Source organism: Mastigoproctus giganteus, chromosome 9 (genome assembly GCF_048544385.1).
Source record: "Mastigoproctus giganteus isolate SK-2022 chromosome 9, ASM4854438v1, whole genome shotgun sequence".
Taxonomy (NCBI): Eukaryota; Metazoa; Arthropoda; class Arachnida; order Uropygi; family Thelyphonidae; genus Mastigoproctus; species Mastigoproctus giganteus.
This window is the reverse complement of record NC_143583.1, coordinates 187113178-187140818: the sequence shown is the minus strand read 5'-3', so window position 1 is coordinate 187140818 and position 27641 is coordinate 187113178. Positions and strand designations below refer to the sequence as shown.

Genomic DNA, 27641 nt, shown 5'->3' with positions numbered 1-27641 from the left:
ATATACCATCATCAGTATCATTAATAAATACAGAAAACAACAATGGACCCAACACTAAACCCTGGGGGACTCCATTAATAACATTAGTCCACGAAGAGCAATGTTCACTGATAACAACTCTGTCTTCTCCCACTCAACCATCCCTTTGTCTATAGCAACAGTTTGCCTCCATTGCCATACTGCCCCAATTTATGCAGCAGTCTTCTATGTGCAACAGTATCAAAAGCCTTTCTAAGATCCAAATATATGATATCATATTATCCAATCAAATTGATCAGACAAGACTTCCCCTTAACAAACCCATGCTGTGTCCAAGCTATAACTGAAGTCTTGTCTAGATGATCCTGCAGTGCTTCTTAACCAGTGCCTCCATTAATTTTCCTGGAACTGAAAAACTAACAAGTCTGTAATTACTTGTCACCCTTTGATCCTCCTTTGTGAATTGGAGTCACATTTGCCCATTTCCAGTCCATGGAAAGCTCTCATAATTATGGCTAAGGGTTTCCTTTGCTGCCTTCTTTAATCTAACTGGATGAATTCCATCCACCCCTGGTGCCTTTCTTATGTTTATCTTCAACATTTTCTCCTCCACTTTGTTCTCAGTTATTACAAAATCATCTAGATCACTGCCAGAATTTAATTCACCTCTGGAATTCTCCTCCCTGAATAACTCCTGATGTATGAATGTAGATGCAAAATACTCGTTTAGTTTGTTAGCTCCCTCAGTAGGATCATCAACAGTTGAACCATCAATATCAAGTGGACCAATCTGATTCATCCCCTTCCTTCTAGAGTTTACATAAGTAAAAAACTCTTTGCTGTTTTTCTTTTGCATCCTTTGCCAAAGATTTCTTGTATTCTGCCTTTGCCTGCCTAACCTCCTTTGTGACTTGGTTACAGACCAGCTTATATCTATCATAGGCTTCTGTGTCACCTGTTAATTTATTTGCATTTTCCCATGCATTTTTTTTCTCTGCCACATGTCTCAGTTTATCTGACATCCATTTAGGCCTAAACCTTGAACAATATTTCTTACCTTCAGAAAGGCCTCTGAGGTTGGGAAAGTTCATATTCACAATATTACATTAATACACCAACTGTTGAGTTGAAATAATAATTTAATACTGTATATACCAACAATACAGAGGATACTGTAACAATCTATTTACAATAACTGATTATGAATAAAGCCTAAAAACAAAATAAAATACCAAAAGTTTTTAAAGTGCAATAAAATATATAAGGTTAGAAGTGTTAAAACTATTAAAACTGTACAATCGTAGCTTTCGGGGGCGTCCGCCTCCTTTCTCAACAAGAAATAATGCTTGCACAGCACATCCTTAAGTATCAGGTTCACGGCACACGTGGTTGATCAGGTGCATGAACAAAAGTTACTACACGTACCCCAGAACTGGAAGCAGCTCAGGATGTGGTAAACAGAAACGCTCATCTTTTGAGAGGACTGTAGCCTCAAAAAGGGGGTGAAGCTGCACACCCCTGTCCCTATTCATAGTATTGTTATTGGATGAGCAAAGTTCTGGGATCACAAGCTCTCAAGCCACTTGCGGTCCCAGAACCTATGCACCCGATCAAGGATGACAGCATTTTCTGGGGAGACCTGGTGCGGTCTGCATGGCACTCGTTTGTCCGTTTGTTCCCCCCCCCAGATGATCCTTAAGCCGCCGCCCCTTTCCCCCCACAATCCGAGCATTTAATCTCGTATATAACCCCACTACTAGAGTCCCTTAATATGGGGTCCTTAACTTGTGACAGTACTGTGTGCAACCTCCGACTCGGAAGCTGCACACAGTGTGCTTGACAATCCCGAAATACCCTTGCAGTGCATTCTGTAAGACCCAGATAGTAGGGAATGTAGACTGTGGTAACCGGAACAGCCAATTCTCCATGGATAGACTCCACTCCTCTACTATATTTATCCACGATCCTCTGGGGGTAACCATATTTCATAAGGTCCACTGCAATTCGTGAAATTTCTTTCTCTCTCTCCTCAGATGTACTACAGTGGGTTCCAATCCTATCAAATAGTGCCTTAGCGATGCTATTCTTATGTTGTCTAGTCTGCGCCGACCTGTAGTGGGTGTACTGGCTCCGGCACATTGGTTTCTTATAAATTGTGGTTTTAAGTCTGGAGCCATCTCTGTATACCATTACATCCAGGAATAGGAGGGTACCACCTGTCTCTACCTCTGAGGTAAACTGTATAAATGGAGAAAAACTGTTGAGAAGACTAAGCACATCTTCTTCTCTCCCCTTTTGAACAATAGTAAATGTGTCATCCATGTATCTTTTCCACTTACGCATAGGGAACTCCAATCCTTCAAAAATCCTGTTTTCTAATTCTTCCATGGCTAGATTCGCCACAATAGCAATAATAGGAGAACCCATAGCTGTTCAGTGAACCTGCTTGTACATCATCCCGTGAAATAACATAGTAATACTCGAGAGACAATTCTACACCACAACAAATATCTTCAATATTTAAACGAGACCTAGCACTTAAAGTGTAATCTTTCTGTAGGGCCATTTTAACACATTGAACCCCATGTGTTATAGGAATACATGTAAACAATGACACTACATCCAACGATATCATAATCTCATTCACCCCTATAGTCTGACTCTTCACAAAGCTCACAAATTCTTTACTATCTTTAACAACAAATACAGACCGTCCCACTATGGGGGCAGTCAGCTTTGCCAAAAATCTAGACATAGCATAAGTAGGGCTACCAATAAAAGAAACAGTGGGTCTTAAGGGGACCCCTACTTTATGTGTTTTTGGTAGCCCATAAAACCTGGGAAGCTGACACCCCGTTGCATAGACCAAAACATTTCCTTAGAGATTTTTCTTGTCTTCAACCAGAGTTGCAAAATCTTGTTGACACGCTGTTCTAGACCAGCTAATGGATTCCTCCGAATAATCTTATATGTGGCACTATCTTGTAACAAATCTAATGCTTTCTTATGATAATCTTCTTTTCTTAATACTACTGTTGATCTACCCTTATCTGCTGGTAACACTACAATTTCATCTCGTTTAAGCTCATTCAATTCTCTTCTCTGATTAATATTAAGATTAGGAGCCACCGTTTTTGCCTGGCATAGAATGGCGGAAGTCTTTGTACGAATTTGATTGGATAAAGACTCCGGTAATTTACTAATTGCCCTTTCTATGCCTATGGCTATCTCGGTGGTTTGGGGGGTAAAAGGGCAAACTTGTGTCCTAAATCCAGAACTCCCTCTTGTGCTTTGGTTAAAGGTTTGCCACTAAGGTTATGTACAAAGTTAGTACCACTATCCCTACAAAAAACTGCCTGTTCTTCTAATAATCTATTAAACTTACTAATATGTCTCTGCCTATAGGTGTAAGCGATCCTATTAACTCTATCCAAAACTAACCTCCTAACTAATAATAAGTGAGCAAGGGATAATCTACTACTAATATTGCCTAAAGATGCACCAATAAATCTCCTACTACACCTCGGATGTGCTGCGCAAGCATTATTTCTTGTTGAGAAAGGAGGCGGATGCCCCCAAAAGCTACAATTGTACAGTTTTAATAGATTTAACGCTTTTAACCTTATATATTTTATTGCACTTTAAAAAATTTTGGTATTTTATTTTGTTTTTAGGCTTTATTCATAATCAGTTATTGTAAATAGATTATGTTACAGTATCCTCTGTATTGTTGGTATATACAGTATTAAATTATTATTTTAACTCAATGATTGGTGTATTAATGTAATATTGTGAACAATATTTCTTAGTTGGTATGAAAAGCCTAGTAGCTTCCAAGATTAATTCTTTGAATGCTTCCCATTTTGAATTTGCTGTTGGTAACATCATCAGTTGGTCCCAGTATATATAATTTAAATACTGTCTCAGACCACCATAGTCACCTTTATGAAAGCAAAAACCCTTCCCTTTAACCCTGATGGTAGTTACCTCTTTGAGTAAATCCCACATCAGCACGCTGTGATCACTGCCACCTAGCGGTTCCTTTATCTGCAGATTCTTAATGCATGAAGAATAGCTACTGATAATCAGATCAAGAGTATTACTTTCTCTAAATGCCTCCCGAACATGCTGCTGTAGAAAACAATCATCCAGTAAATCCACAAACAGGTATTTTTCTAGCAGGGAGATGATTATCCCTTTGTATAAGGCAGAATCAGGTCACGTCTTGAGTACTGCATACAGGTCTGGAGGCCTAAAAGGTTTGCCTTTCCAGAACCTAGAAAAGACCCTACCAATCCGCAGAACTACCAGTCCGTTGCTCTTACTAGCTGTATGAGCAATGGTCATGGAAAAAATTATTAGTGCTCGACTAACCCGATTTCTAATACAACATGACCTGTCTCCCATGTAATGTGGTTTCCCTATACCCATCCTCATTTTGCTGGCTCAGTCAGAAATAAACATCTGCGATGCTTTTTATATATAATAATTTTTGACACTACATGGAGATATGGAATATTACAGGACCTATATGATTTAAATCATGGGGAAAACTCCCACTGTTCATCAGAAACATTTTGCACAAACAGACCTTTCAGGTTCAACTCTATTTGCTCACAAACTTATCCAAGAGGAAGAGGTCCCACAGTGCCTGGTACTTAGCACTTAGAAATAAACTCGATAATGCACAACCTATCAAAACAGTATCTACCATTCTGTATGCAGATGACCTCAGTATCTCCTGCCATCCGAACACTCACTAACCTACATAAATCTGACATTTACAGAGTTTGTATTCATCACATTTCTTGACAGAGTTGGGGGGAACCCTTGGAGCTGCATTACAATTAACACTATACTATGTCCTGTTATTTCCCCAAAATGCAAATGGTGGAAGACAGTTACAAGGTGTGATCAACAAATCGTTACATGTACTAGCAACAGGGGCTTCTGCCTCTTATCTCAGACACTAGGATACATTTTTGTAGGATATTTTTTTCTCAGGAACTGGGATATACAAAATCTACACATCGATGGTTCGACTGTTGATGATCCTGCTCAGATAGCAAACAAACTGAATGAGTATTTTGCATCTACATTCACACGTGAGGAAATATTAAGGTTTGAAAATGGCAGAAGGTTATCAAATTGTAGCAGGATACTTAATGATTTTGTAATAACTGAGAGCAAAGTGGAAGAGAAACTGTTGAAGTTAAACGTAAGAAAAGCACCTGGGGTGGATGGGATCTATCCAGTTATATTAAAGGAGGCGGCAAAGCAACTAAGCAAACCCTTAGCCATAATTATGAGCACATCCTTGGACTCAGGGGAGGTTCCCATGGACTGGAGATGTGCAAATGTATCCCCAATTCACAAAGGGGGATCGAAGGGTGACACGAGTAATTACAGACCAGTTAGTTTAACTTCTGTTCCGAGTAAAATAATGGAGTCGCTGGTTAAAGATGCATTGCAGGATCATCTAGACAAGACTGCAGCAATAATTCAGACACAGCATGGGTTTGTTAAGGGAAAGTCTTGTCTGACAAATTTGATAGCATATTATGATGTGGTTACAAAGGAACTGGATGCAAAAAATAATTTTGAATATATGGATTTCGGGAAAGCTTTTGACACTGTTGTGCATGGAAGACTATTATACAAATTGGAGCAGAATGGTATTAAGGGTAAGTTGCTACAATGGATAAAAGGATGGTTGAGTGGGAGAAGACAGTGGTGGTAATCAATGGGTGCTGCTCTTCCTAGACTAATATTATTAGTGGAGTCCCACAGGGTTCGGTGATGGGTCCTCTGTTGTTTTGCATATTTATCAATGATATTGATGAAGGTATATCAGGCTTAGTAGCCGAGTGGGTAAAGAACTTCCTGGCAACCCAAAGGTTGCGGGTTCGATTCCCGCCTCGGGCTTGGATCAAAGTACTGCAAAAAAACCTTGGGAGATGCAATATGGCCACAGAAGCCGATGCGCCAACAACTACCAAATCAAAAAAAAAAAAAAAATCAGGCTTAGTATCGAAGTTTGCAGATGATACAAAGGTTGGCAGGGTTGTTAATGACAGTAATAGCAGTGTGCTACTGCAACAGGATCTAGATAATTTGGGCAGATGGGCTAAGAAGTGGCAACTGAAGTTTAACCTTGACAAATGCAAAGTACTACATATGGGTAGAAGTAACCCCAGAGAAACGTACCAACTGTGTGGTACTACAGTTAAGGTGGTAGAAAATGAAAAAGACCTGGGAGTAATTGTGCAGGCAGATATGAAGTTTTCTGAGCAATGCAGACAGGCTGCCAGGGCAGGTCATGGGGTTTTGTCAATGATATATAGGAATTTTGCTAGCAGGGAAAAGGAGGTGATTATCCCTCTGTATAAGGCAATGGTCAGGCCACGCCTTGAGTACTGCGTACAGGTCTGGAAGCCTCATTTTAGGAAGGATGTAGATTTACTTGAGCGTGTACAGAGAAGGGCAACAAGATTGGTGAGGGGAATGAAGGGATCTTCTTATCAAGAGAGGCTTAAGTTCTGCAAATTGCAGTGGCTGGAGACTAGGCACCTGCGCGGTGATCTGATTGAGGTGTATAAGGCCTTGAATGGGTTGAGCACGCTGAATTCTGATGGGATCCTTCCACTCGTTCAGATTACGAACCTAAGGGGGCATAAATTCAAATTAAGAAAGGACAGATGTAGAATAGATGTGCAAAAATTTGCCTTTAGCTAGTGGGTGGTTAATTGCTGGAACAAACTTCCATCTGTCGTTGTGGAAGTTGATAGGTTGAATAAATTTAAGGCGGAACTGGACAGGCATTTGGAGGGAATGGTGTGATATTTTTTTTTTTTGGCTGATGCTGCATAATCTCATACATTTGCTTTCTTGCATCACATGCCACTACTACTATCTCTAGTATCCACCTCCTAGGTGTAATTTTTGGTGAAAAATTTATTTGCCTTAACCTTATTAAAAAAAAAAAAAAAAAAACTCCAGATAGCATGCCTGAAAAACAAAACATAAGAGTGCTATCTGCAACATGGGGGAACCAAATGATTTATACTACTGCATCTATACTATACACTAATAGGATATTCTGCTAGACTAGATTATAAATCTGTGGTGTACAGTTCTGCTAGACTAAGTGCACTACGATAGCTTGATACTGTACATCACAGTGGCCTTTGCCTTGCACTTGATGCATACTGTACATCTTCAATCCAGAGCCTTTATGCTGAAGCCAGTGAACCTCCCATACATTTATGCATAGAAATTCTCCTAGTAAGCTATGCGGTGAAACTCAGAGGACAACTGGATCATCCAACTCGGAAACTATTTTTCTCTCCAAAATGGGAAAACTTTAACAGAGTCTACCATCAATCAACTCATCAACAGGGATACACCTTCAGTCTACTCTTAGTGAGTGGCAACTTGACTTAAATGATATAAAACCTACTGTCCCTTTTACAATATCTCCCTGGATATATCATTCCCTACCGTGCAATTTATCACTCTCAACAGGGGAAAAAATTTCACGTTCCCAACAAAACATATTACAATTGCACGCATCACTGCACAAATAGATTGAAAACTGACAGTCATTTTGGTGTGGCTGCAGTTTTTCCCAATATCACCATATCTCAGAAACGTCCAGTTGAATGTAGCAGCTTCACAGCGGAACTCTATGCAATTATTATTATAGCTTTAAATTTTGTATACCACTCGCTATCATATACATGGATTCAATCAGTAAAACTCAAACCATACAGTGGAAGAAAAGGTAACAGTACTCTGTTACTTGTACAGATCTGCGATATTCTAACCAAATTAAATGGAAATAGCCAGAGCATCACCTTCTTCTGGATCCCTGGGAAATTTGTGTGAAGATTTATCTGCCAAAATTGCAGCTAACACTATTGATCGTCCATTCAGTGTACCATTTTCAGGTTACAAGTCCTATCATTAAGCAGCAATGTTCAAAAGAATGGGTCACCACCAAATACGGGGATGCGGAAAGATCAGGGAATGATCATCGCATATTCCCGGAGCAATATGGCCTTAGTTGCTAATGCTCCTAAAAACCAAATAACAAACAACATAACAAATCAAAAGAATGGCAACAAAATTTGGGAAACCAAACTAACAACACGTTATTCCGTATAAAGAAAGACCTGAAAGCATGGAAATCCAGTATCAGAAATCACAGACAAGAAGGTTATACCTATTGGGGTACAGATAGAATACTCCCGCCTAACTCATTTGCATCTACTTAAAGCCACTGATCCTCCAGAGTGCCCAAACTGTAATATACAGCTCACAATTCAGCATCTAACTTATAGATTGTCCCTTATGCAATAGACAGACAAGCTGTCTGTCTATTGCATAAGTACATAAGCACATTTCCCACCATAAGTACATCTCTTACATTAGCCTAACTGGAAGCAGGTACATTGGATGTAGCCAGAATTTTTATGTATCTCCAATGTATTCACTATTATAACGTGCTATAAATATTAAGGGAAAACCTTTCAGTAAACTGTGTCATTTCTAACCTGAGATTAGGTGCATTATGGCCTAGCTGCCCTTGCACTGTTAAACCCAAAGAAACAACAACAGATTGTCTGATTGGGACCCAAATCTGAGTATCCACAAGAAGAGGCATTTGTTAAAGGAGGTTTCACTGTATTTAGTATTTTTCAGAATTATTGGATTGTTCATTTTTTTTTTTTTATGAATAATAATGCATGTTCCCATGGGACTCTCCTAGAAATCTTCAGAGGGAGAGTGTAACCTGTTTGGAATGGTAAGCCAGATCTACAGAGTTCATTCTGATATAGCATGCATAGAATATTCTAACCAATCAGTGTGAAGACTGTATTGGTTCCTGCAAAAATCACACACCTTATTAGGGAATATTTCCATGATTGCACCTCTTCATTTTTGACCAATTAATATTTGCATAACTGTAATTTCAGATCAAAATTTGTCTGGTCTGTGTGCAGTATTAAAACAAATGTCTTTCTAATGTTTTGCCATAATCTTATAAAAGGTTTTGATTTATTTATATTTTTATGTTTGTTCTTGAACATTTGAATGTCACTGTATATTTAACATGCTGAATAATAAACAAGATAGCATATTATGACAGGTGAAAGGAATAGGGTGTTTCTACTTAAGAATTATTCCAGCATCCTTAGCCTGCACAACATATTAATCGATTGATGAACACACACTCAAAATACACTGATTTACTACCACGAGACCTGGCACCCTGAGAATGTTGTATTTTCACTAAAATAGTCAGTCATCTGACCCAGCCAGCCAAGCATATAATAAAACTATGCTTGGCTGGCTGGCATAGTTATATAATCGCAAACTTTTAAATGGGAAACATTGATAAAGAGTAAATGACAAAAGGAGAGATGAAAGGGTTGTGGATGATTCTCAGCTCTCCTGCCTAATTAATTATAAGCAAATATAAAGTTATGCTGTATTTTTGTGTGCTATTATGGTGATGAGTGTTCTTATAAGCCATTTAACAATAAAGTAATTGTTTTTAGGAAATAATATTTTTTTGAATAGGGCAAAGCATAACTTCCTATAACTCTGTAGGTGAAAGATAGAAACAGTACATGAATTTATAGAAAAGTGTGAGCTGGACTTCAAAATTTCCAGGCATTCAATTGCTGCTCACATCTGGTGGGCATAGGCTTGGCACACCCAGGGTCCTGAGCTGGATATCATCATTCTTCTCTTTCTTGGTGATTCCCTTCTACTTCTCTCTCTCTCTGTCTCTTGGGGTAAATCGAATTTTTTTTTTTTTTTTTTTTTTTTTTTTGGCTGGTGCAGTATAAGGAAGCCTCAGGCTTCCTTGCACCATATGGCTAATAATAATAATATTTTGAGGTTTAAATTGTGCCAACCCATGAGAAAACTTGGGTCACGTCACTTTCGTGCCACAGTTTGACACTGTTGTATTGCAGCAGATTAGGATAGGCTTTGATATTCTGTGATGGGTTTGATACCTGAAGACAGATTTAATGCCTGAAAAGTTCCTAAAAGGGATAAAAAAAAAAAAAAAACCTGGAATAACTTGGGGGGGGGGATCCCACACCTTGACACCAGTTAAGTCAAGTGAAAAGGCCATCTGAAATTAATCCACTGTAAAATAGGATTCAAATCCAGACCTTTCCAAACTGGTTAAGTGACTGAGCTGCTATATTCGTACTGACATGAGAGTCCTTGATACTGTATATACATTACATAATTATAGTATATCCATTTATTTCTTCTTCCTGTATTTGCCTTGTATTTGAATTGAATAAATCAGTTAATTGGGATTTCTTTCTTTAAGAGAATTTTTATTTAATGAACAATTATTCTTGTTCCATTAATTTCATTAAAATTTATTTGGTAATGTTTGTGTGAGATGCATCTGTTAAATACAATTTTATAAATTTTAGGCATCAGATATGCTAGTTGCAGGGAAAAAGTTAACTGCACAGCAAGCTCTTTCGTGCGGTTTAGTAACAGAAGTTTTATGGCCAACCTTATTGATGGAAGAAGCTGTTCCCCGAATACAAGCTATGGCAGCGCAGTCTTCACAGGTGTGTGGTTTATTAAAAATTATTTTTCATGTATGAACTAGCTTCAGAAAGTTATAAGGCAAGAGCCATATCTCATATCCAGCAGTATTAAAGAGCCATTAACCTATAAGTATTCATACAAAGAATTATTACACTTGTATATGCTTGCAGGGTCAGAGTGACCCTGTGTGCAATTTTAAAAGCTCAATAGCAAGCCAGAATTTGAAAATTTAAGTTTTCTCTTGGTTAGTAATACTATTTTGTAAAGCTAAAATTCTTATTAATGATTGCAGTATTAATTTAAAAAAAAAAAAAAAAAAAAAGTCTATTATTTCAGTTAATTTTTAATTTGATGCTGGTTTTTGGAACTTTACTTTCCACAAAATTTTGTTATTAAGTTAAATATATATCAAAGCAAGATCTTGTAACAATACGATTTTAAAAAAGTGGCAGATGCATATTTACTTTTGTGTACAAGGTAACAGTGGATGCGAAGGTTTCAGGGTAGATACCACTTTTTTGGAAGTTTATAATGTGGTTGCTAGTAAAGATTTTTTTCTTGAAATTTTGTTACACGATCATATAAATAAAATCAGAAAACCTTTCTGTTTCTCTTTATACTACAGCACAACCACCAGGTCAGAGGATTCAGGCTTGAACCACAGTTGACAAAAACACATATGCTGCCACACCCTCACGCTTGACCACTCAACTCCATCTTGGAACTGTGCTATAGCTATATAATTTTCAAAAAACAATTCTATGGTAATGCAAACTTCCTTTTCATCCAGTACATGAAGTGGTATTTTCTGTTTGATACTAGTTTTTGTAGATTTAATACATACTGTAAAAAGAATCTGTAATAATTGTTTTTCAAAGAACAGTTCACTGTGAGGAGCATGCACTTCTTTTTATTCTTTGCATACCAGGAAACAATTATAATCTATTTCTTTTCTGTTCCTGATGTAAACATTTAGGATAACCCAGTTTACCCTAGGAGGAATCAGCTACTACAACATGCTTTCAACTATCCTACCTTACACTCTAGAAATTTCATTTCTAGAGTGTAAGGTAGGATGGTTGAAATTTCTATTTGGCAAATGAAATAGTCTCTTTCTGAAACAAGCCTTAGCAATGGCAACTCTCACTTGTTTACACTGGGAATAAACTAAAAAAGCTTATTAGCGTTTCATACTTAATCATGCATTTTTCCTATTTGCACAATTGCTAATAGTGATTTCTAGAATTTTCATTAGAGAAATCCAAAGGAAGCTTTTGTTGAGAGCTGTTGGGTGTTCCATCTGTGTGGACAGTAAACTGCTGAAATCTTTTAAGGTGTCAAAGAGATTCGGTATATATCCCACTGAGTTGAACACAGATACCTTCAAAATATATCCTACAGCAATTTATTTTCATTAATTAATTTTTAAAATTTTTTTATGAAAACCCCAAACATGAAAGGTATTAGGACTTACAGTACTTAGTACCATGCATAGGTTAAAGATGAAAGAAAACAAAGCTACTTGTTAACCTTAGACTTGAATTTTTGCAGATTGTAATTTTCAGAAAAATGTAAGTAGAAGGGATAAATGAAGAAGAAGAAAAGTTGGTTCTGTGAATCTGAGATTGAACAGTAAATGGATATTGACTGCTTGCAGCACATGTTCATTCTGGTTTCAGAGTGTGTGTGTGTGTGTGTGTGTGTAGGGGAATTATAAAAGACAATTCAAAAGAACAATGCCCATGGAAGTATCTATAGCAGAGGCATGCAGCAGAACCAGAACATCTGTGAGACAGAGTGGGGAGACTTTGTAAGAGATAGGTCATTAACTGTCCTCATTGGAATAAAGTCTACAAGTCTGGGAGAGGTTTTGGATGCACTGAACCAGATGTGAGAACAATATTCCATGGTAGGATGGATTTTAGATTTGTGCAGAATGAGTCATTGTTTAGAAGAAAAGTAATACTGAAAGCAAAAAAAGAAAAACCAAATTTTTAGATGCAGAGGAAGCAAGATTTGTGATGTACTTGTGCCAAGAGTAGAGTCTAATGGAGGTCTGAATGTCATTGAAGGTAAGCATAAGAGCAGAAGATCCTTTTTTGTGAGATATAAGACAGGACTGAGTTTTAGAAGGATCGAAATTAACTAAGACATTTTTGCTCATTACTATTTGGGGATCGGCATTTAAGGAATTGGTAGCGGATATTTGAGAAGTTGAAGCTGTTTGTGCAGGGCAAAGTTTCTCAAACTGGAAGGTGGAATGTCATTTGCTATCACTGGCAAAACTATGGATAGGATCTAGTCAATGAAAAAAGATATAATATTGAAGAGGAAAAGAATGGGATAAAGAACTCTGAATCTTGGAGAATACCAGCATTAGTAAAGAAGTTAGAAGAGCTATCTACCATCACCTGCAGTGGGCAGTCAGGGAGAAAATTGGATACCCAATTACAAAAAAAAAAAGTCAATCCATAAGATGGAAGTTTATTTAGAAAACCTTCCTTTATGCCAAACATTTAAGTCTTTGAAATATCATGAGAACCATGTGAGTTTCACCAGACTTTTTGTTCATACATTGGTAACATAAGCCAGCAATATCACCAGTGGATCGACACTGAAGGAATCAGTGTTGGTGATCATCGATCAGATGGAATGCTTCAAGATAGTTTAGGAGTTGGCAGTTAATGGATTTATCCATAACTTTAGAAGGAGCGGGGTAAGTGCAGTGGGACGATAACCGGATGGAAAGGGATTTGTCACCTTTTTTAGGAACTGGCTGGATATGAGCAAATTTCCAAAAAACACCAGTGTAATAAGGAGACACAGAACAGAACTGAGCACAGGTTCTGGCACTTTTTTGGCAACAAGATTGTTCAAAATCGAGAATTAGAAGAAAAGTAGGATGTTAGCAGGTTGGCTTTAGCTTAGGTGGTAATAGAACCATTGGGTGTTAACAGAGGTGGGAGTAGGGATGGCAAAAATGTGATCAATTCCTCTATGCATTATGGGCAGGAGACTAGAATGCTCATCTACCATTTGGATAAGAAACAAGTTTGATACTCTTAGCTTGTTCCAAATCTATTACTATTATTAGCTATATGGTGCAAGGAAGCCTGAGGCTTATGCTGCACCAGCCAAAAATAAAAAAATAATTCCCAAGTTACCCTGAGAGAGAGAGAGAGAGAGAGAGAGAGAGAGAGAGAGAGAGAGAGAGAGAGAGAGAGAGAGAGAGAGAGAGAGAGAGAGAGAAGTAGAAGGGAATCACCAAGAAAGAGAAGAATGATGATATCTGGCTAGTTTGGACTGATAACAGCTTTACAATTTGCAAGCTTCAATGTAGGCAGAAAATGTATCTGGAGATTTGGATGCAAGCTAATTGCGATATGCAACATTCTTTTCTTGAACAATCTTAATACATTTGTTGGAAAACCAAGGTTTAGATAAATGGAAAGATTTTTAAGGTTGGAGTGTGGAATAAAGTGTTTCATCCCCTACAAGAATAATTTCACTGGTACGATTTGAGCAAACATTGACATCAGAATATTTAAAACAGTATCCCACCCAAGGAAAGGAAGAAATCTTGCAGATCATTGCATTTTGCATTCTTATAGTGCCAAACAATATGCAGTTGAGAATGGCTACAAGCGAAAGGCTCAATTGGAGGAAAAGACAATCAAATTATGATCTGAGCTGCCTCAGATCATAATTTGATGATCTGAATATTGTGAATCCCCAGTCGCAATACCGAGGTGGTTGACCAATCCCGCCACTACTGTAGCCATCAGTGGTTACAGTCACTATACATATCTAGTTGTCACAACATTTTAAACCACAATAGAGGTGTACGACTACACCCAACCTTGGAGTCTGTAGTGTTACAACATGATACACACACTGGCAGTTGGCCCACATTGCAGTTGTACCAGCAACAATCACCTAATTCTATGCAGTAAATGAATCAGCATTCATGCATCCTCGTGCATGCTCTCTCTCTTTTTACTTAACATGACCATGCTCTGCCATTCCATTCGTAACATTTTATATTTCATATTATGTATGTTTGTACTTCTACGGCTGAGGAAGAGATTCATTATCTCGAAAGCTTCCATTAACAATTTATTAAATACTTAGTTACTGCTCATATTGGATGTACTGAATTATTTCTTCTTCACATATTGGCAACACTGCCTTCAGTCGTTTGTTTCTTGACCTTGACCATGCTGCAGTGTTTATTTATCAGTGAGCTCAGTTTATTTTTGAGTTTGTGTCAAACTTGTATGGGGAAGTGAGTAAAATGTCTTTTTGCAAGTGTTTGAACAATCCAAACTTGTTTTGTTATATTTGTGGAAGTTATGTAGCCCTCAAAAAAAAAAAAAAAAAAAAAAAGGCATTACAGAATTTGTAAAAAATGTGTTGTGCTTAGTTTGGAGTGAAACTCAGTGTCCATAGTTCATAAACCACTGGTAGACCCCCCCCCCAAAAACTGTCCACCTTCCAACCTTGCATATTAACCCCAGGGGCTCACATCTGGTATGGGCTTGGCACACTCAGGGTCCTGAGCTGGATATCATCATTCTTCTCTTTCTTGGTGATTTCTCTCTCTCTCTCTCTCTCTCTCTCTCTCTCGGGGTAATTCAGAAATTTTTTTTTTTTTTTTTTTTTTTGGCTGGTGCAGTATAAGCCTCAGGCTTCCTTGCACCATATGGCTAATAATAATAATAAATCAAACTGGATTTTAGTTTGTGAAAGCTTTACCTCAGGAAGGTCCCTGCTTCAACTACCTTTCCCAAGAGAAGTTAAAACAAGATATTTTTATTGGACCTCAAATTCACAAACTTATGAGGGATTGAGATTTTGAGGGTACTATGAATAAAAGAGAAAAACAGGCATGGATTAGCTTCAGTTTTGTTGTTGAGAACTTCTTAGGGAATAAGGATCCAGACTCAAGAATATAGTTTAAAATATGTTGGCAAACTTTAAGAAGCTGGGTGGCAACGTGAATGTCAAGGTACATTTTTTTCACTCCTATATTTGACTACTCCCCAAAAAATCTAGGAAGTGTTAGTGAACAACAGGACAAGGACATTAAAGAAATTGGACATGAAGTACTAGAGGAGGTGGAATATCAACATGATGACTGACAAGGAACTGTAAAGTAGAAGGATCTGCAAGAAAATCAAAGAAACAAAAATTTGACCTATCGTAGATCAGTTTTTAAAATGACAGGTGTGTTTAGTGGACTGTTTACCACATTGCCCTTTTTAAAAGTGTTTTAAGCATGTATTTAAACATAAAAGTTTAGTAAAAGTAGCATTTTGTTATTTTTTCAGTGCACAAATTCTGCCAAAATTAATGAAAATTTGTGAAAAATCAAATTTTCTTTCATGATTTTTGAAGAAATCTGATATGATGAAAACAAGCAGAAGGTATTTTTGAAATCAGCATTAGAAAATGATTCAGTGAATTTTTTTTCAAAATGCTGAGTAGTGTTATTCTGTTTTATGAAGCAGTGGTTAGGCCACATAGAGTATGGCATACAGGTTTGGAAACCTCATTTTGGAGGACATAGGTTAGAAAGGATGCAGAGAGGAGCAGCAGATTATTTGGAGAAATAAAAGGATATTCTTATGGGGGGAAGAAAAAAAAAAGTGTAAATTGCAGCAAAAAAAGTGTAAATTGCAGCGTCTAGTTTTCAGATATGCATGTGGTGACCTAACTGAGTTGCCGACCGGGCTAGCCGGGTGGGTAAAGTACCTGCCTAGCAACCCAAAGGTCATGGGTTCGAATCCCGCCTCGGGCTTGGATCAAAGTACTGCAAAAACCTTGGGAGGTGCATTATGGCCACAGAAGCCGATGCGCCAACAACTACCAAAAAAAAAAAAAAACCTAACTGAGATGGCATGCACAGGAGGATATATTTTTAAATTGAAAAAGGATGATTGTAGAATAGAAGTTTGGAAATTTGCATTCACCCAGACATTAACCGATTGGAATAAATATAACGTGGAAGTGGGCGGTTTCAGTAATTTAGAGAAAGTGGTGGACAAATTGTGTGTGTGTGTTTGTGTGTGCGCACGTGCACAAGCAAGAGAGAGAAATTACTTTTACATCATTTTTGCCAACACCAGTAATTATGCTAAAATCTCATAAAATTCTGCCACTTGTAAAAAAAATTTGCATCATATAATTTGTAATCCCCTGTGTGGATGTTCAGACTACAGTAGAAGAGGACGTATCATTGAACAACTACTGGATAACCACAACCTCTTGCTTCCCAACAGGGGCAATCACACTTACTTCCACTTTCCAACTCGGACCACTACAACAATAGAACTCACCATATGTACGCCTACACTTGACACAAAATTTAATTGGGAAGTATTTGAGGACCCTCTTGGTAGTGATCATTACCAAGTAATTTCTACACTGGTGGGTGACTATCCATATCATACCAGCAGGGCTCCCGGCTGGAAAATAGATTAACACCTTAATAAGCTAATTGGGAAGAATTTAAGAGGAAAGCAGTTTTCAACACCAATATCATTGAGAACGAAACATTTAGATGTTGCACTAGCACATCACAGAAATCATACAAAATGCAGGCAAGCTCACAATCCCGAAGACTTCATCACGTTTCCAAACCGTCCGAAGACATGGAATGCTGATTGTGCTGAAACAAGAAAACGACAAAATAGAGCATGGAATCAATTCTGTAGATAAACAACTACAGAGAATCTGATTCAGTACAAAAGATTGCGAGCTATAGCACGATTCACTAGGAAACAGAGTCGAAGAAAAGCATGGATCCACTTCACATCTACAATAAAGAAGTCAACAAATGCTCATGTAGTCTGGAATAAAATAAGAAAAATGATAGGTAAATATAGAAATAGGCAATCCCAATACTAGTCTGCAACAGAATTAGTCTGACTGGCCCCTACAGTTATAGCAAATACATTAGGTGAAACCTTTGCAAAGGTATCAGCAAAAGCTTCTTACCCTCCAGAATTTCTGATAAAAAAATAAAAAGCCGAAAAAAAATAAGATCAATTTTAAATCAAAGGGAAATGAGTCCTACAATCAACCATTTACAAAAAATGAACTGCATGAAGTTTTGTCCTTAGCCAGACTGAGTGCAGTCGGACCAGATGATATACGTTATGATATGATCGAGACCCTTAACAAGACTGAATTAGAAAATCAATTGAGACTGTATAACAGAATATTCCAAGAAAATGTATTTCCAAACACATGGTGCCATGCAGTAGAACTCATCATTGTCAGTCATTTTCAATCCACTGCAGGATGAAGACCTCTCCAGCAACTTTCCAGTTCTTTCTCTTTTGTGCAATGGCCACGCATTTACTACCCACAAACTCATGAATTTCATCAATCCATCTCTGCCATTGTCTTCCAGGTTTTCTTCTAGCTCCTCTTGGGTACCATTCTGTTATTTTCTTAGTCCATTCGTTATCATGTCTTCGAGCTATGTGTCCTGCCCAAGACCATTTTAGTTCTTTAGTTTTGATAAGAATATCATTTATTTGAGTTTGCTGCTTAATCCATGTGTTCCTCTTCTTATCTAACAGTCTGATTCCCAATATAATTCGTTTCATTTTTCGCTGTGTAGTTCTCAGCTTCTCTTCCATTCTTTTGGTGAGTGCCCAAGTTTCACTTCCATAGGTCATGGTGGGGAGTATACATTAGTTCATTATTTTACGTTTCAGACAAACTGAGATATCGCTCCTCAGTATGCGACTATATTTCCTGAATGCTATCCATCCAATTATTCTTCTCTTGACTTTTAGCCATTTATCATTATTACAGCTAATAACTTGTCCCAGATAAGTATATGACTCCACCTTTTCAATTACTGCTCCTTCAATCATTAAGTCCCTTTCTGTGACATACTTGTTCATCATTACTTTTGTTTTAGCCATATTCATCTTTAGTCCAAAATCTTTACTAACTGTGCATAACTGATTAAGATTTTCCTCTAATTCTTTGGGATTGTGGCTTATGACCACAATGTCTTCTGCAAATCTTAAATGGTTTAGGTACTCTCCATTCACATTAACTCCTTTCTGCGACCAGTCTAATCTTCTGAAAGCTTCCTCAAGGGCAGCAGTAAACAACTTCAGAAATAGTGTCTCCTTGTCGAACTCCTTTCTCAGTTTTAAATTTGCTACTGTCTTTGTCTAGTCTAATAAACGAGGTAGCTTTCTCATATATTTTCTTCAAAATCATAATATATGGGGTATCTATGCCTTGTCTTTCCAGTGCCCGAAACGTTGCCTTATGCTGTATGGAGTCAAATGCCTTTTCATAATCCACAAATGCCAGCCATAATAGTATTTTATATTCATTTGCTTTCTCCATTAGCTGTGATATTACGTGAAGGTCATCCATAGTTGAGAATCCTGTCCTAAAACCAGCGTGCTCTTTCAGTTGATTCTCATCAAGTATTCTTTCTAATCTGTTAGTAATGACCCTTGTGGACAACTTGTAGATGTGAGATAACAAGCTAATTGTTCTATAATTTCCAATTTCTGATTTATCTCCTTTCTTATGCAGCAGAATTTTGATTGCATTATTCCACTCCTTAGGTGTCACACCTTTTCTAATGCATTTTGTGAAGAGTCTTGCAAGTTTTTATTATGTCTCCTCCTCCCAATTTTAACAACTCTAGAGTAACTTCATCTTCCCCCAGGGCTTTCTGATTCTTCATTTTCTTCAACGCACGTTCTACCTCATTAGGAAGAATATCGGGTATGTTGTATGTGTTGCTACTTTGCAATCCATCTTCCCCACTGCTGGCATCATTCCCTCACTCCTTGTATAATTCTCTATAGTAGTCTTCTGATATTTGAATTATGCCATCTCTGCTATTTATAAGTACATCATCGCTATTCTTCGATTTTCAGTATCATTTGTCTTTCTGTATTACTGCTTATGGCTGCTGATTTAAGTCCTTTATTTTCCCTTAATGCTCATTCTACTTTTCTTGTGTTAAACCTTCTTATGTCCTCTCTGAGTCTCTTTCTAATGGCTTTGCATAACTCAGTATACTCAATTTTCTCCTTGTCAGTGTTTATCTTGCTCTTCATTTGTCGCCTTTGGTTCATCATAACAAGTGTTTCTTAACTAATTTTTTCTTCTTTGGATTTCTTTTTCCGTATAGGTTTCTTGGGATTTATCACTTTCAGAATGTTGTAATATTCCTTGTTGATATCTTGGTCCGGAGCAGTCTGCAGAAGCTCAAACTTGTTAAGTTCTGGTACATACCGCTTTTTCTCCTCTTCTGTTATCTCAAAAACCTTTGTATTATTTACTCTAGTCAGTTTTTCCTTTCTTTTCCTACATCTATATCAAGTGTGCATCTTACCATTCTGTGATCACTTCCAACATTTACCTTATTTAGGACGGTAACATCATTCACGATATATCTTCTGTCAGTGAGGATGAAGTCGATTTCATCCTCACTAACTAATTGGTTATTAATCCATTTGGACTCTTCCATGTCCACTTTCTGTTCACCCTTTTCTTGAAAAAAAGTGTTCATTACTGACAATCCTTGAGATTCTGCAAATTCCACAAGTCTTTCACCTCTTTCATCAATTCAAAAATTTCCTATAGTTCCTCTTTGTGTGCTGTTTTGTCTTTTTCCAACCTTAGCATTGAAGTCCCCCATAATGATAGTTTAGTGGGTTTTCTGCTCATCTAGAAGACACTCAATGTCGGTGTACATTTCTTCAACCTCTTCATCATCATGGCTCGATGTTGGTGCATAAATCATTATAACCTTTAGCTTGTAGCTCTTAGAAATCCTGAGTATTAGTCTTGACACCTTTGGTCATGTACTTTTGAATTCCAAAATGTTGTTTTTTTTTATCCTTATGGACCAGAAAGCCAACTCCACCTTCACTCCTTTCACTGTTTCCATTTCATTGTTCCTTAAACCTGACAAAGATCTAACAAATCCATTCAACTATCGACCAATAGCTCTCACCAGTTTTTAGGAAAATTACTGGAAAAAATGATAAGAGATTGGTATGGTATTTAGAGGAAAATAACATCTACGCAAATATGCAGTGTGATTTTAGACATCACAGGTTTACACTAGACCACTTGGTTAGGATAGAAGCCAACATCAGAAATGCATTCGTAAGATCACAACGTATGGTAACCGTATTTTTTTACATTGAAAAAGCATATGATACCACATGGAATCCTACGAGACATGCACCATGTAGGACTCAGAGGCGATCTTATGTTTATCCAGAATTTCCCTATGAACAGAACCTTCCAAGTCAAAATGCAAACATCTTTCTCCAAAATCTACCAATAAGAAGAAGACGTCCCACAGGGCTCAGTCTTAAGTGCCACTTTGTTTGCCATAAAGATTAATTCAATCACAAACTAACTCCCTCCTTCAGTGTCACATGCACTTTATGTTGACGACTTTAGTATCTCTAATCAATCCCAGAACATGAGAACAATCGAGAGGCAGTTACAATGCGCAATCAACAATATAAGTAGGTGGGCACTGGATAACGGATTCAGACTGTCAACACAAAAAACAATATGGGTACATTTCTGCTGCAAAAGGAATCTCCATCCTGATCCAGAATTAAAACTAGAAGGCCAGAATATACCAACACAGCCAAAAGCAAAATTTCTTGGGCTAATCTTAGATAAGAAACTCACATTCGTGGAACATTTCCATCAACTACGAAAAGGCTGTACAAAATATCTTACCATACTTAAAATCCTCTCATCAACAGTATGGGGAGCAGACAGATATTCATTATTAAACCTATACAGAGCATTAATTAGATCAAAGTTGGACTACCGAGCCCTAGCATACGATTCAGCACGGAAAACGGCTCTGAAACAGCTGGACCCATTTCATCCCAATGCATTGTGTATAGCCACTGGTGCCTATCGCACCTCTCCAATATACAATCTCTATGCTGAAGCCAACGAACCATCCCTAACACTTAGGCGACAACAACTGGCATTAGATTATGCATTTAAAATAAAATCTATGCCCGGTCACTCTGCTTGGGAGACATTCTTTGATCCACATTTCAGAAATATTTATCAGAATCGTCAACAAGCAAATCGACCCCTGGGGATCAGAATACAAGAATTTTTAGCAGTACATAACCTTAATATGAACAGGGTAGTGCACTTGCGAGTTCACACCCCTCCACCATGAGATTTGCATATCCCAGTATGTGATTTCTCCTTTCAGAAATGGAATAAAAATTCAATACCTGCAACAATCTTTCAACAGTTACATGCAGCGCACAGATGTCAATTTTCTGACTGTATTCCAATATACACAGACTACTTGAAAACAAACACTTGAGTGGCAGCAGCAGCCATTTTCCCAGATATTACATTAATGCAACAACTACCGAAAGAGCGCAGTGTATACACGGCAGAATTGTACACACAAAAAATAGCCTTAACTCATATATGTTACAAAAGAAGTGTAATATACACAGATTCCTTAAGTTCATTACAAGCCGTGCAGAGCAGAGGTACACCCAAGCACTCAGTCCTCTGGCGCACACAACAAATACTGACTGACTGTGCCGTAAATGAACAGGAGATGCATTTTTGTTGGATCCCAGGACATACAGGGATTGCCGGAAATGAAGCAGTGGACAGATCAGCAAAAGAAGCCATACTGCAGACAGGAAAAGAGATCTCAGTCCCTTATTTCAATTACAAGCCCATGATATGGCGTACTTGCCTGATGCAATGGCAACAAACTTGGAATCTACAAACTGAAAACAAACTGTACCAAATGAAGCAGAAAATTTAAAACTGGGTTTCTATGTTTTTTTTTTTTTTTTTTTTATGTAAACCTCAAACACAAGAGGTATTAGAACCTATAGTACTTAGTACCGTGCTTGAGTTGGAGGTTGAGAAGACAAAAGAAGATATTTGTTGACATTGGACTTGAACTTCTGTAGACTAATTTTCAGGAAATACGTATGAAGAAAGGTTGTTCCAGAAAACGGCAGTTTTCTGGCCAACGAAGTGAAGTGGGAAATTACCGGCCGGTTAGTCTAACTTCAGTAGTAGGGAAAATCATGGAGAGTGTGATCAAAGGTGGAATTCAGGACCACTTAGATAGAAATGGAATTCTGAAGGATACTCAGCATGGTTTTGTAAAGAGAAAAACATGTTTAACTAATCTGGTTAGCTATTTTGACAGGGTCACTCAAATGCTAAACTTAGGGAATAATTTTAACGTTGTTTATTTCAATTATAAGCTTGTGCGCAGGGGCAGCACACGCTTCTTGATTAGACTGCGGTTCGAGCCTGTGACCACCAACTACGGAGGATGTGGAAAGGTCAGGGAATGACCACCACATATCCCTGGAACAATATGGCCTTAGTTGCTAATGCTCCTAAAAAAAAATCAAATAACTTTATAAGCTGAAACAGGTTGGAATCACAGGGAAAATCCTTGGATGGATAGCTGGATGGCTTCAGGGCAGGAGGCAGAGGAGTGTGATAAATGGTTATTCCTCAGATTGTGTTGATGTAAGAAGTGGGGTTTCCCAAGGATCAGTATTGGGACCACTGTTGTTTTTGATTTTCATAAATGACATCAATGAAGGGATAGAGGGCATGATTTCTAAATTTGCAGATGATGTAAAGATTGGTAAAATAGTTAATGATTGCCACCAAGCAGAGCTTCTTCAGAATGAGCTAGATAAGACTTTAAGGATGGTCAGAAAAATGGCAGCTATGCTTTAATCCAGCAGAGTGTAAGGTATTGCACCTGGGGAACAGTAACCCCAAAATAACTTATACACTTGGTGCTGTCGAACTAAAGCTGGTAGTGGAGGAATGAGACTTGGGTATTACGATACGGTCAGATATGAAGTTCTCCGAGCATTGTGGACTGGTTGCAAGGAGGGCCTATGGTGTCCTGTTGATGATTTATCAAACAATTGCTAGTAGAGATAAGGATGTCATAATCCCATTATATAAGGCTATTGTTAGACCACACTTGAAATATTGTGTTCAAGTATGGAGACTGCACCTAAAGAAACACATTGTCCAAAAGGTAACTCGCCTGGTGAGATCGGCAAAAGGACGCCCATATGAGGAAAGACTTCAAATATATGAGTTGCAGAGCTTGGAAACTTGGTATCATAGAGGAGACTTGATTGAGGTGTTTGAGGCTCTGAGAGGCATAAGCAAAATGAATAAGGATAAAATTTTCACGGTTATAAATGATTCTAGAACGAGGGGCCAGAATTTCAAGTTACGGGGGGGGGGGGGGAGTTGTTTAGACTGGATTGCAGGATGTAGTTTTTTTCTTATTATTTATTTTTTTTTAAATTTTCTTATTATTATTAATTTGTTTTTATTCTTATTATTTCATCATCATGAACTTGGTCTGGCTTAGGTCTTATTTTATTTTATTTATTTTTTGTTATTTTATTTTCTTTCTATACATTAAAATAATTTTCCTCCTAGTGATATTTCTTCAGCCAATGGGAGAAGAGAGATGCAGGTTACGTGGTAATACGTAACAGAAGCTTGTTTAATTGTGGTAAAACAGCTTCTGTTTTAGCATGATCATGCTAGATAAACCTCGTGCACGCACTCTTTGTCTAGTGTGACCAATCGGTACCATTCTTCATTTTTATATGTAATGTATTTATTTGGAAAATTAAATGCACTAGGCATAATCCTTATGGGTTTTGATAATTAACTATATAATATCGGTGTAAATACACCATAGTTAACCCATAGATATGAGCTACGATTGTAGTGTAGAAGGCATCGTTTTAATTGTGTCTCATAATGTTGTTGCCTTCACAACAAGATAGCTACTATTGAATTACTTCAAATAAATAACGCTTCTCTAGTAGAGAAGACTACTGTTATTTATTTTCAGCGGTACCACCACCCAGACGATCGTTTCGAAGCTGTGCGGCTTCATCATCAGTGGGCGGGCAGGTACCCAGGTAATACAACAAGCCATCTCAGTTGTGAAGTTATATCCTGGGTACCTGCCCGCCCACTGATGATGAAGCTGCACAGCTTCGAAACGATCGTCTGGGTGGTGGTACCGCTGAAAATAAATAACAGTAGTCTTCTCTACTAGAGAAGTGTTATTTATTTGAAGTAATTCAATAGTAGCTATCTTGTTGTGAAGGCAACCACATTATGAGACACAATTAAAACGATGCCTTCTACACTACAATCGTAGCTCATATCTATGGGTTAACTATCGTGTATTTACACCGATATTATATAGTAATGTATTTATGTATTCATAGCTGAGATAAGAGACACACAGTGCCGAGAGCTTCTGTAAGTATTTTATTTTATTTTATCAAAAGAAGTGAGCAGGGGGGCTTAGCCCCCCTAGTATTTTATTATTATTTTTTTGGCTGATGCAGCATAAGCCATAGACTTCCTTGCACCATGAGGCCATTACTAACACTAAATATGATTCTACAAAATCAGTCATTGCTGTGGTAACACAATGAATCATGTATGGAAAAAGTGGGTTTAATATGCTTTAAATCTGTTGTCTTATTGTTTAAAGTTGTAACCAACCATTCATAAATTCCTTTGATCTCTTTCTTTCTCTCTCAACACTGATTTTATTAATTAAGCTCTTTGTTAAGAATTAACAGAAATGTAATTACAGGTTATTACATTTTTATATATTTATATATCCTGGTTAGATTTTGATGGAAATTATGAAATTTCTTTTTCATGGATTATAAGGGGTACATAGTCCCCTGTAGGCTTGGCCTTCATACAATGGTTCCAGTATATGTATAGTTTGACGGTTAGCCATAACACAGATATGATTAGCTGGACAAGTACATACATAATATGTTTCATATTGATTAGTGGTGATGTGTCCACAGAAATCCCATGTATTGCATGCTTGAAGCTGAAATACACAAAATGATATATTAGCTGATTATTTTCTTAAATATACTTTTCTTTTAATATCAGGCAACTTTTCTAAAACAGTTTTCATAATTTGAAAATCAGAAGATAAACAATAAACTAGGTTTTTAAGTCTTCAGTAATTATTTATATAAAGTAGTTGTTGTTATTTGGTTTTTAGGAGCATTAGCAACTAAGGCCATGTTGCTCCAGCGATATGTGGTGGTCATTCCCTGACCTTTCCGCATCCTCCGTATTTGGTGGCTCACGAGCTCGAACCCCGGTCTAATCAAGAAGCATGTGCTACGCACTGCTGCTCCTGCCCACCTGGCTATGGAGGTGCCATTTATATAAAGACAATAACATATATGCAGCCCACCCAGATGAAATTACTGTATGATCACCTATTTAGAGCAGGAAAACCTTTTCTAATTTCCCTGATGGAAAGAATGGTTAGCTCTGAATTGTTGAGAATTACTTAAATAACCAAATTTAATTTTAAATTATAATCGTTAATTACTCAGAATGTTTTTTAATTCTGTTTGGGGAAATATTTAAAAATTTCAGAAACACGAACAACCATCTTTCAGTTTTATAAACATTGAAGTGAAATTCTATGAAACATTTAAGGTTATTATTATATTAAAACCACTCTTATACTATGCGAAAATTAATAATATAGTTTATTAGGCTGTTTGCCTACATTACTATACATTAAGGTGACGTCTCGGGTATCTTACCGATACCCTTCATCAGACCAAGCTGTTGGGGGAACAGAAAATAGAAAGGGTTACAAATTTGAATATTTTAGAATATTACAATTTGCAAATTCTGGTTCTAAAATATTAAGTTTTGAATTTCTTTTACAGTAGAAAACAGGAAATCTAAGGTAATTACAAAGAGATCAAATACTTACCTGCTGACAGACTCCTCTTGCCAATGCTCCCAGAAACCTGATGTGCATACAGGCAAGAGGTGCTGCTAGCAGTTAATTTATAGGAGAGGGTTTAACTCCAATAGTCAATAGGATAGAGCCAAGTTTTTATCCTTGGATCTGGGGTGACCTTTTCTCCCATACTGGCACCTCCGTATCCAGGTGGGCAGGAGCAGCAGTGCGTAGCACACGCTTCTTGATTATACCGGGGTTTGAGCCCGTGACCACCAAATACGGAGGATGTGAAAAGGTCAAGGAATGACCACCGCATATCCCCAGAGCAATATGGCCTTAGTTGCAATGCTCCTAAACCAAATAATAACAACAACAACAACAGCTCCCATACTCTTGACATCTTACCAATACCTATCATCAGACCATGCTGCTGGCGCCAAGTTTTTATCCTGGATCCGGGGTTCTTATGTAGGGAAAGCCTGGGGTGACCTTTGTTCCCATACTCTGGAAATCAGCGTTGGTGTGCAGGCTGGTTCAGGATCTTGCTGATACCCATCAGACCATGCTTCTCATTCAGGTGGACTGGAGGGAGATGTATCTAGTCTGTTTTCTTTTCCTGGTTTTTCTTTCATTCTCTTCTATTTGAATTTGCTGTTTCCTATTGCTTTCTGAGGTTCCGATCATTTCTTGTGAAGAAGTTGCAGATGAGATGGACTGTGGTTGATCCGTACCTAGATCTAATATAGTTAGGGAAGGATGCTACGTGGTTGTTTTCCATTAAGGTTATTATTATATTATAATTTTCTTAATTTTAAAATGCTTATAGAAAGGGCAGTTCTAAATCATTGAATTGTATTTTTTCTGGTTATTGCAACACTCAATTCCATAATCTAATAAAACTTTAAAGCTTATAAATACTGCTATGAGCGAATGTTTCTAAGTAATCCCCCCCCCCATTTTTTCTGGTCTATAATGTGACTGATTTAAATATCATGTTCATAGTTAAAATAGTTAATTTTTAAAAAAATCAAAAAGATTTCATTTGGTAATTTTAAAACTCCTCTGATCACTCTCGTAAAACAATAACTTTCAAATGAGCTGCGTGTGTGGGTGCATGCATGCAAGCACAGCAAAACAAAGATAAAAAAATATATGGATATAATATCTAAAAGATATTTCTTGGCCAAATGCCAAAGAGTATGAAGGAGTTTGTTTATGCATGAGTAATGCGCACGCG

The 27641-nt window shown here is 37.5% G+C and overlaps 2 protein-coding genes across 3 annotated transcripts in view; one reads left to right on the top strand and one right to left on the bottom strand.

Annotated features, from left to right (window-relative positions):
* The window catches only part of LOC150080951 (uncharacterized), a 233556-nt gene that overhangs the window by 148325 nt on the left and 57590 nt on the right, over positions 1-27641 (top strand). For both annotated transcript variants that reach the window (XM_090382126.1, XM_090382125.1), the window contains exon 6: positions 10446-10589. In XM_090382126.1, the coding sequence (XP_090238252.1) occupies positions 10446-10589 (144 nt within the window). The remainder of the gene's footprint in view (positions 1-10445; positions 10590-27641) is intronic.
* LOC150080952 (U-scoloptoxin(11)-Sm7a-like) overlaps positions 25242-27641 on the bottom strand; it is a 51017-nt gene continuing 48617 nt past the window's right edge. Inside the window, exon 4 of the mRNA XM_090381221.1 lies at positions 25242-25516. Within this exon, the coding sequence (XP_090237347.1) occupies positions 25331-25516 (186 nt within the window). The 3' untranslated portion in view covers positions 25242-25330. The remainder of the gene's footprint in view (positions 25517-27641) is intronic.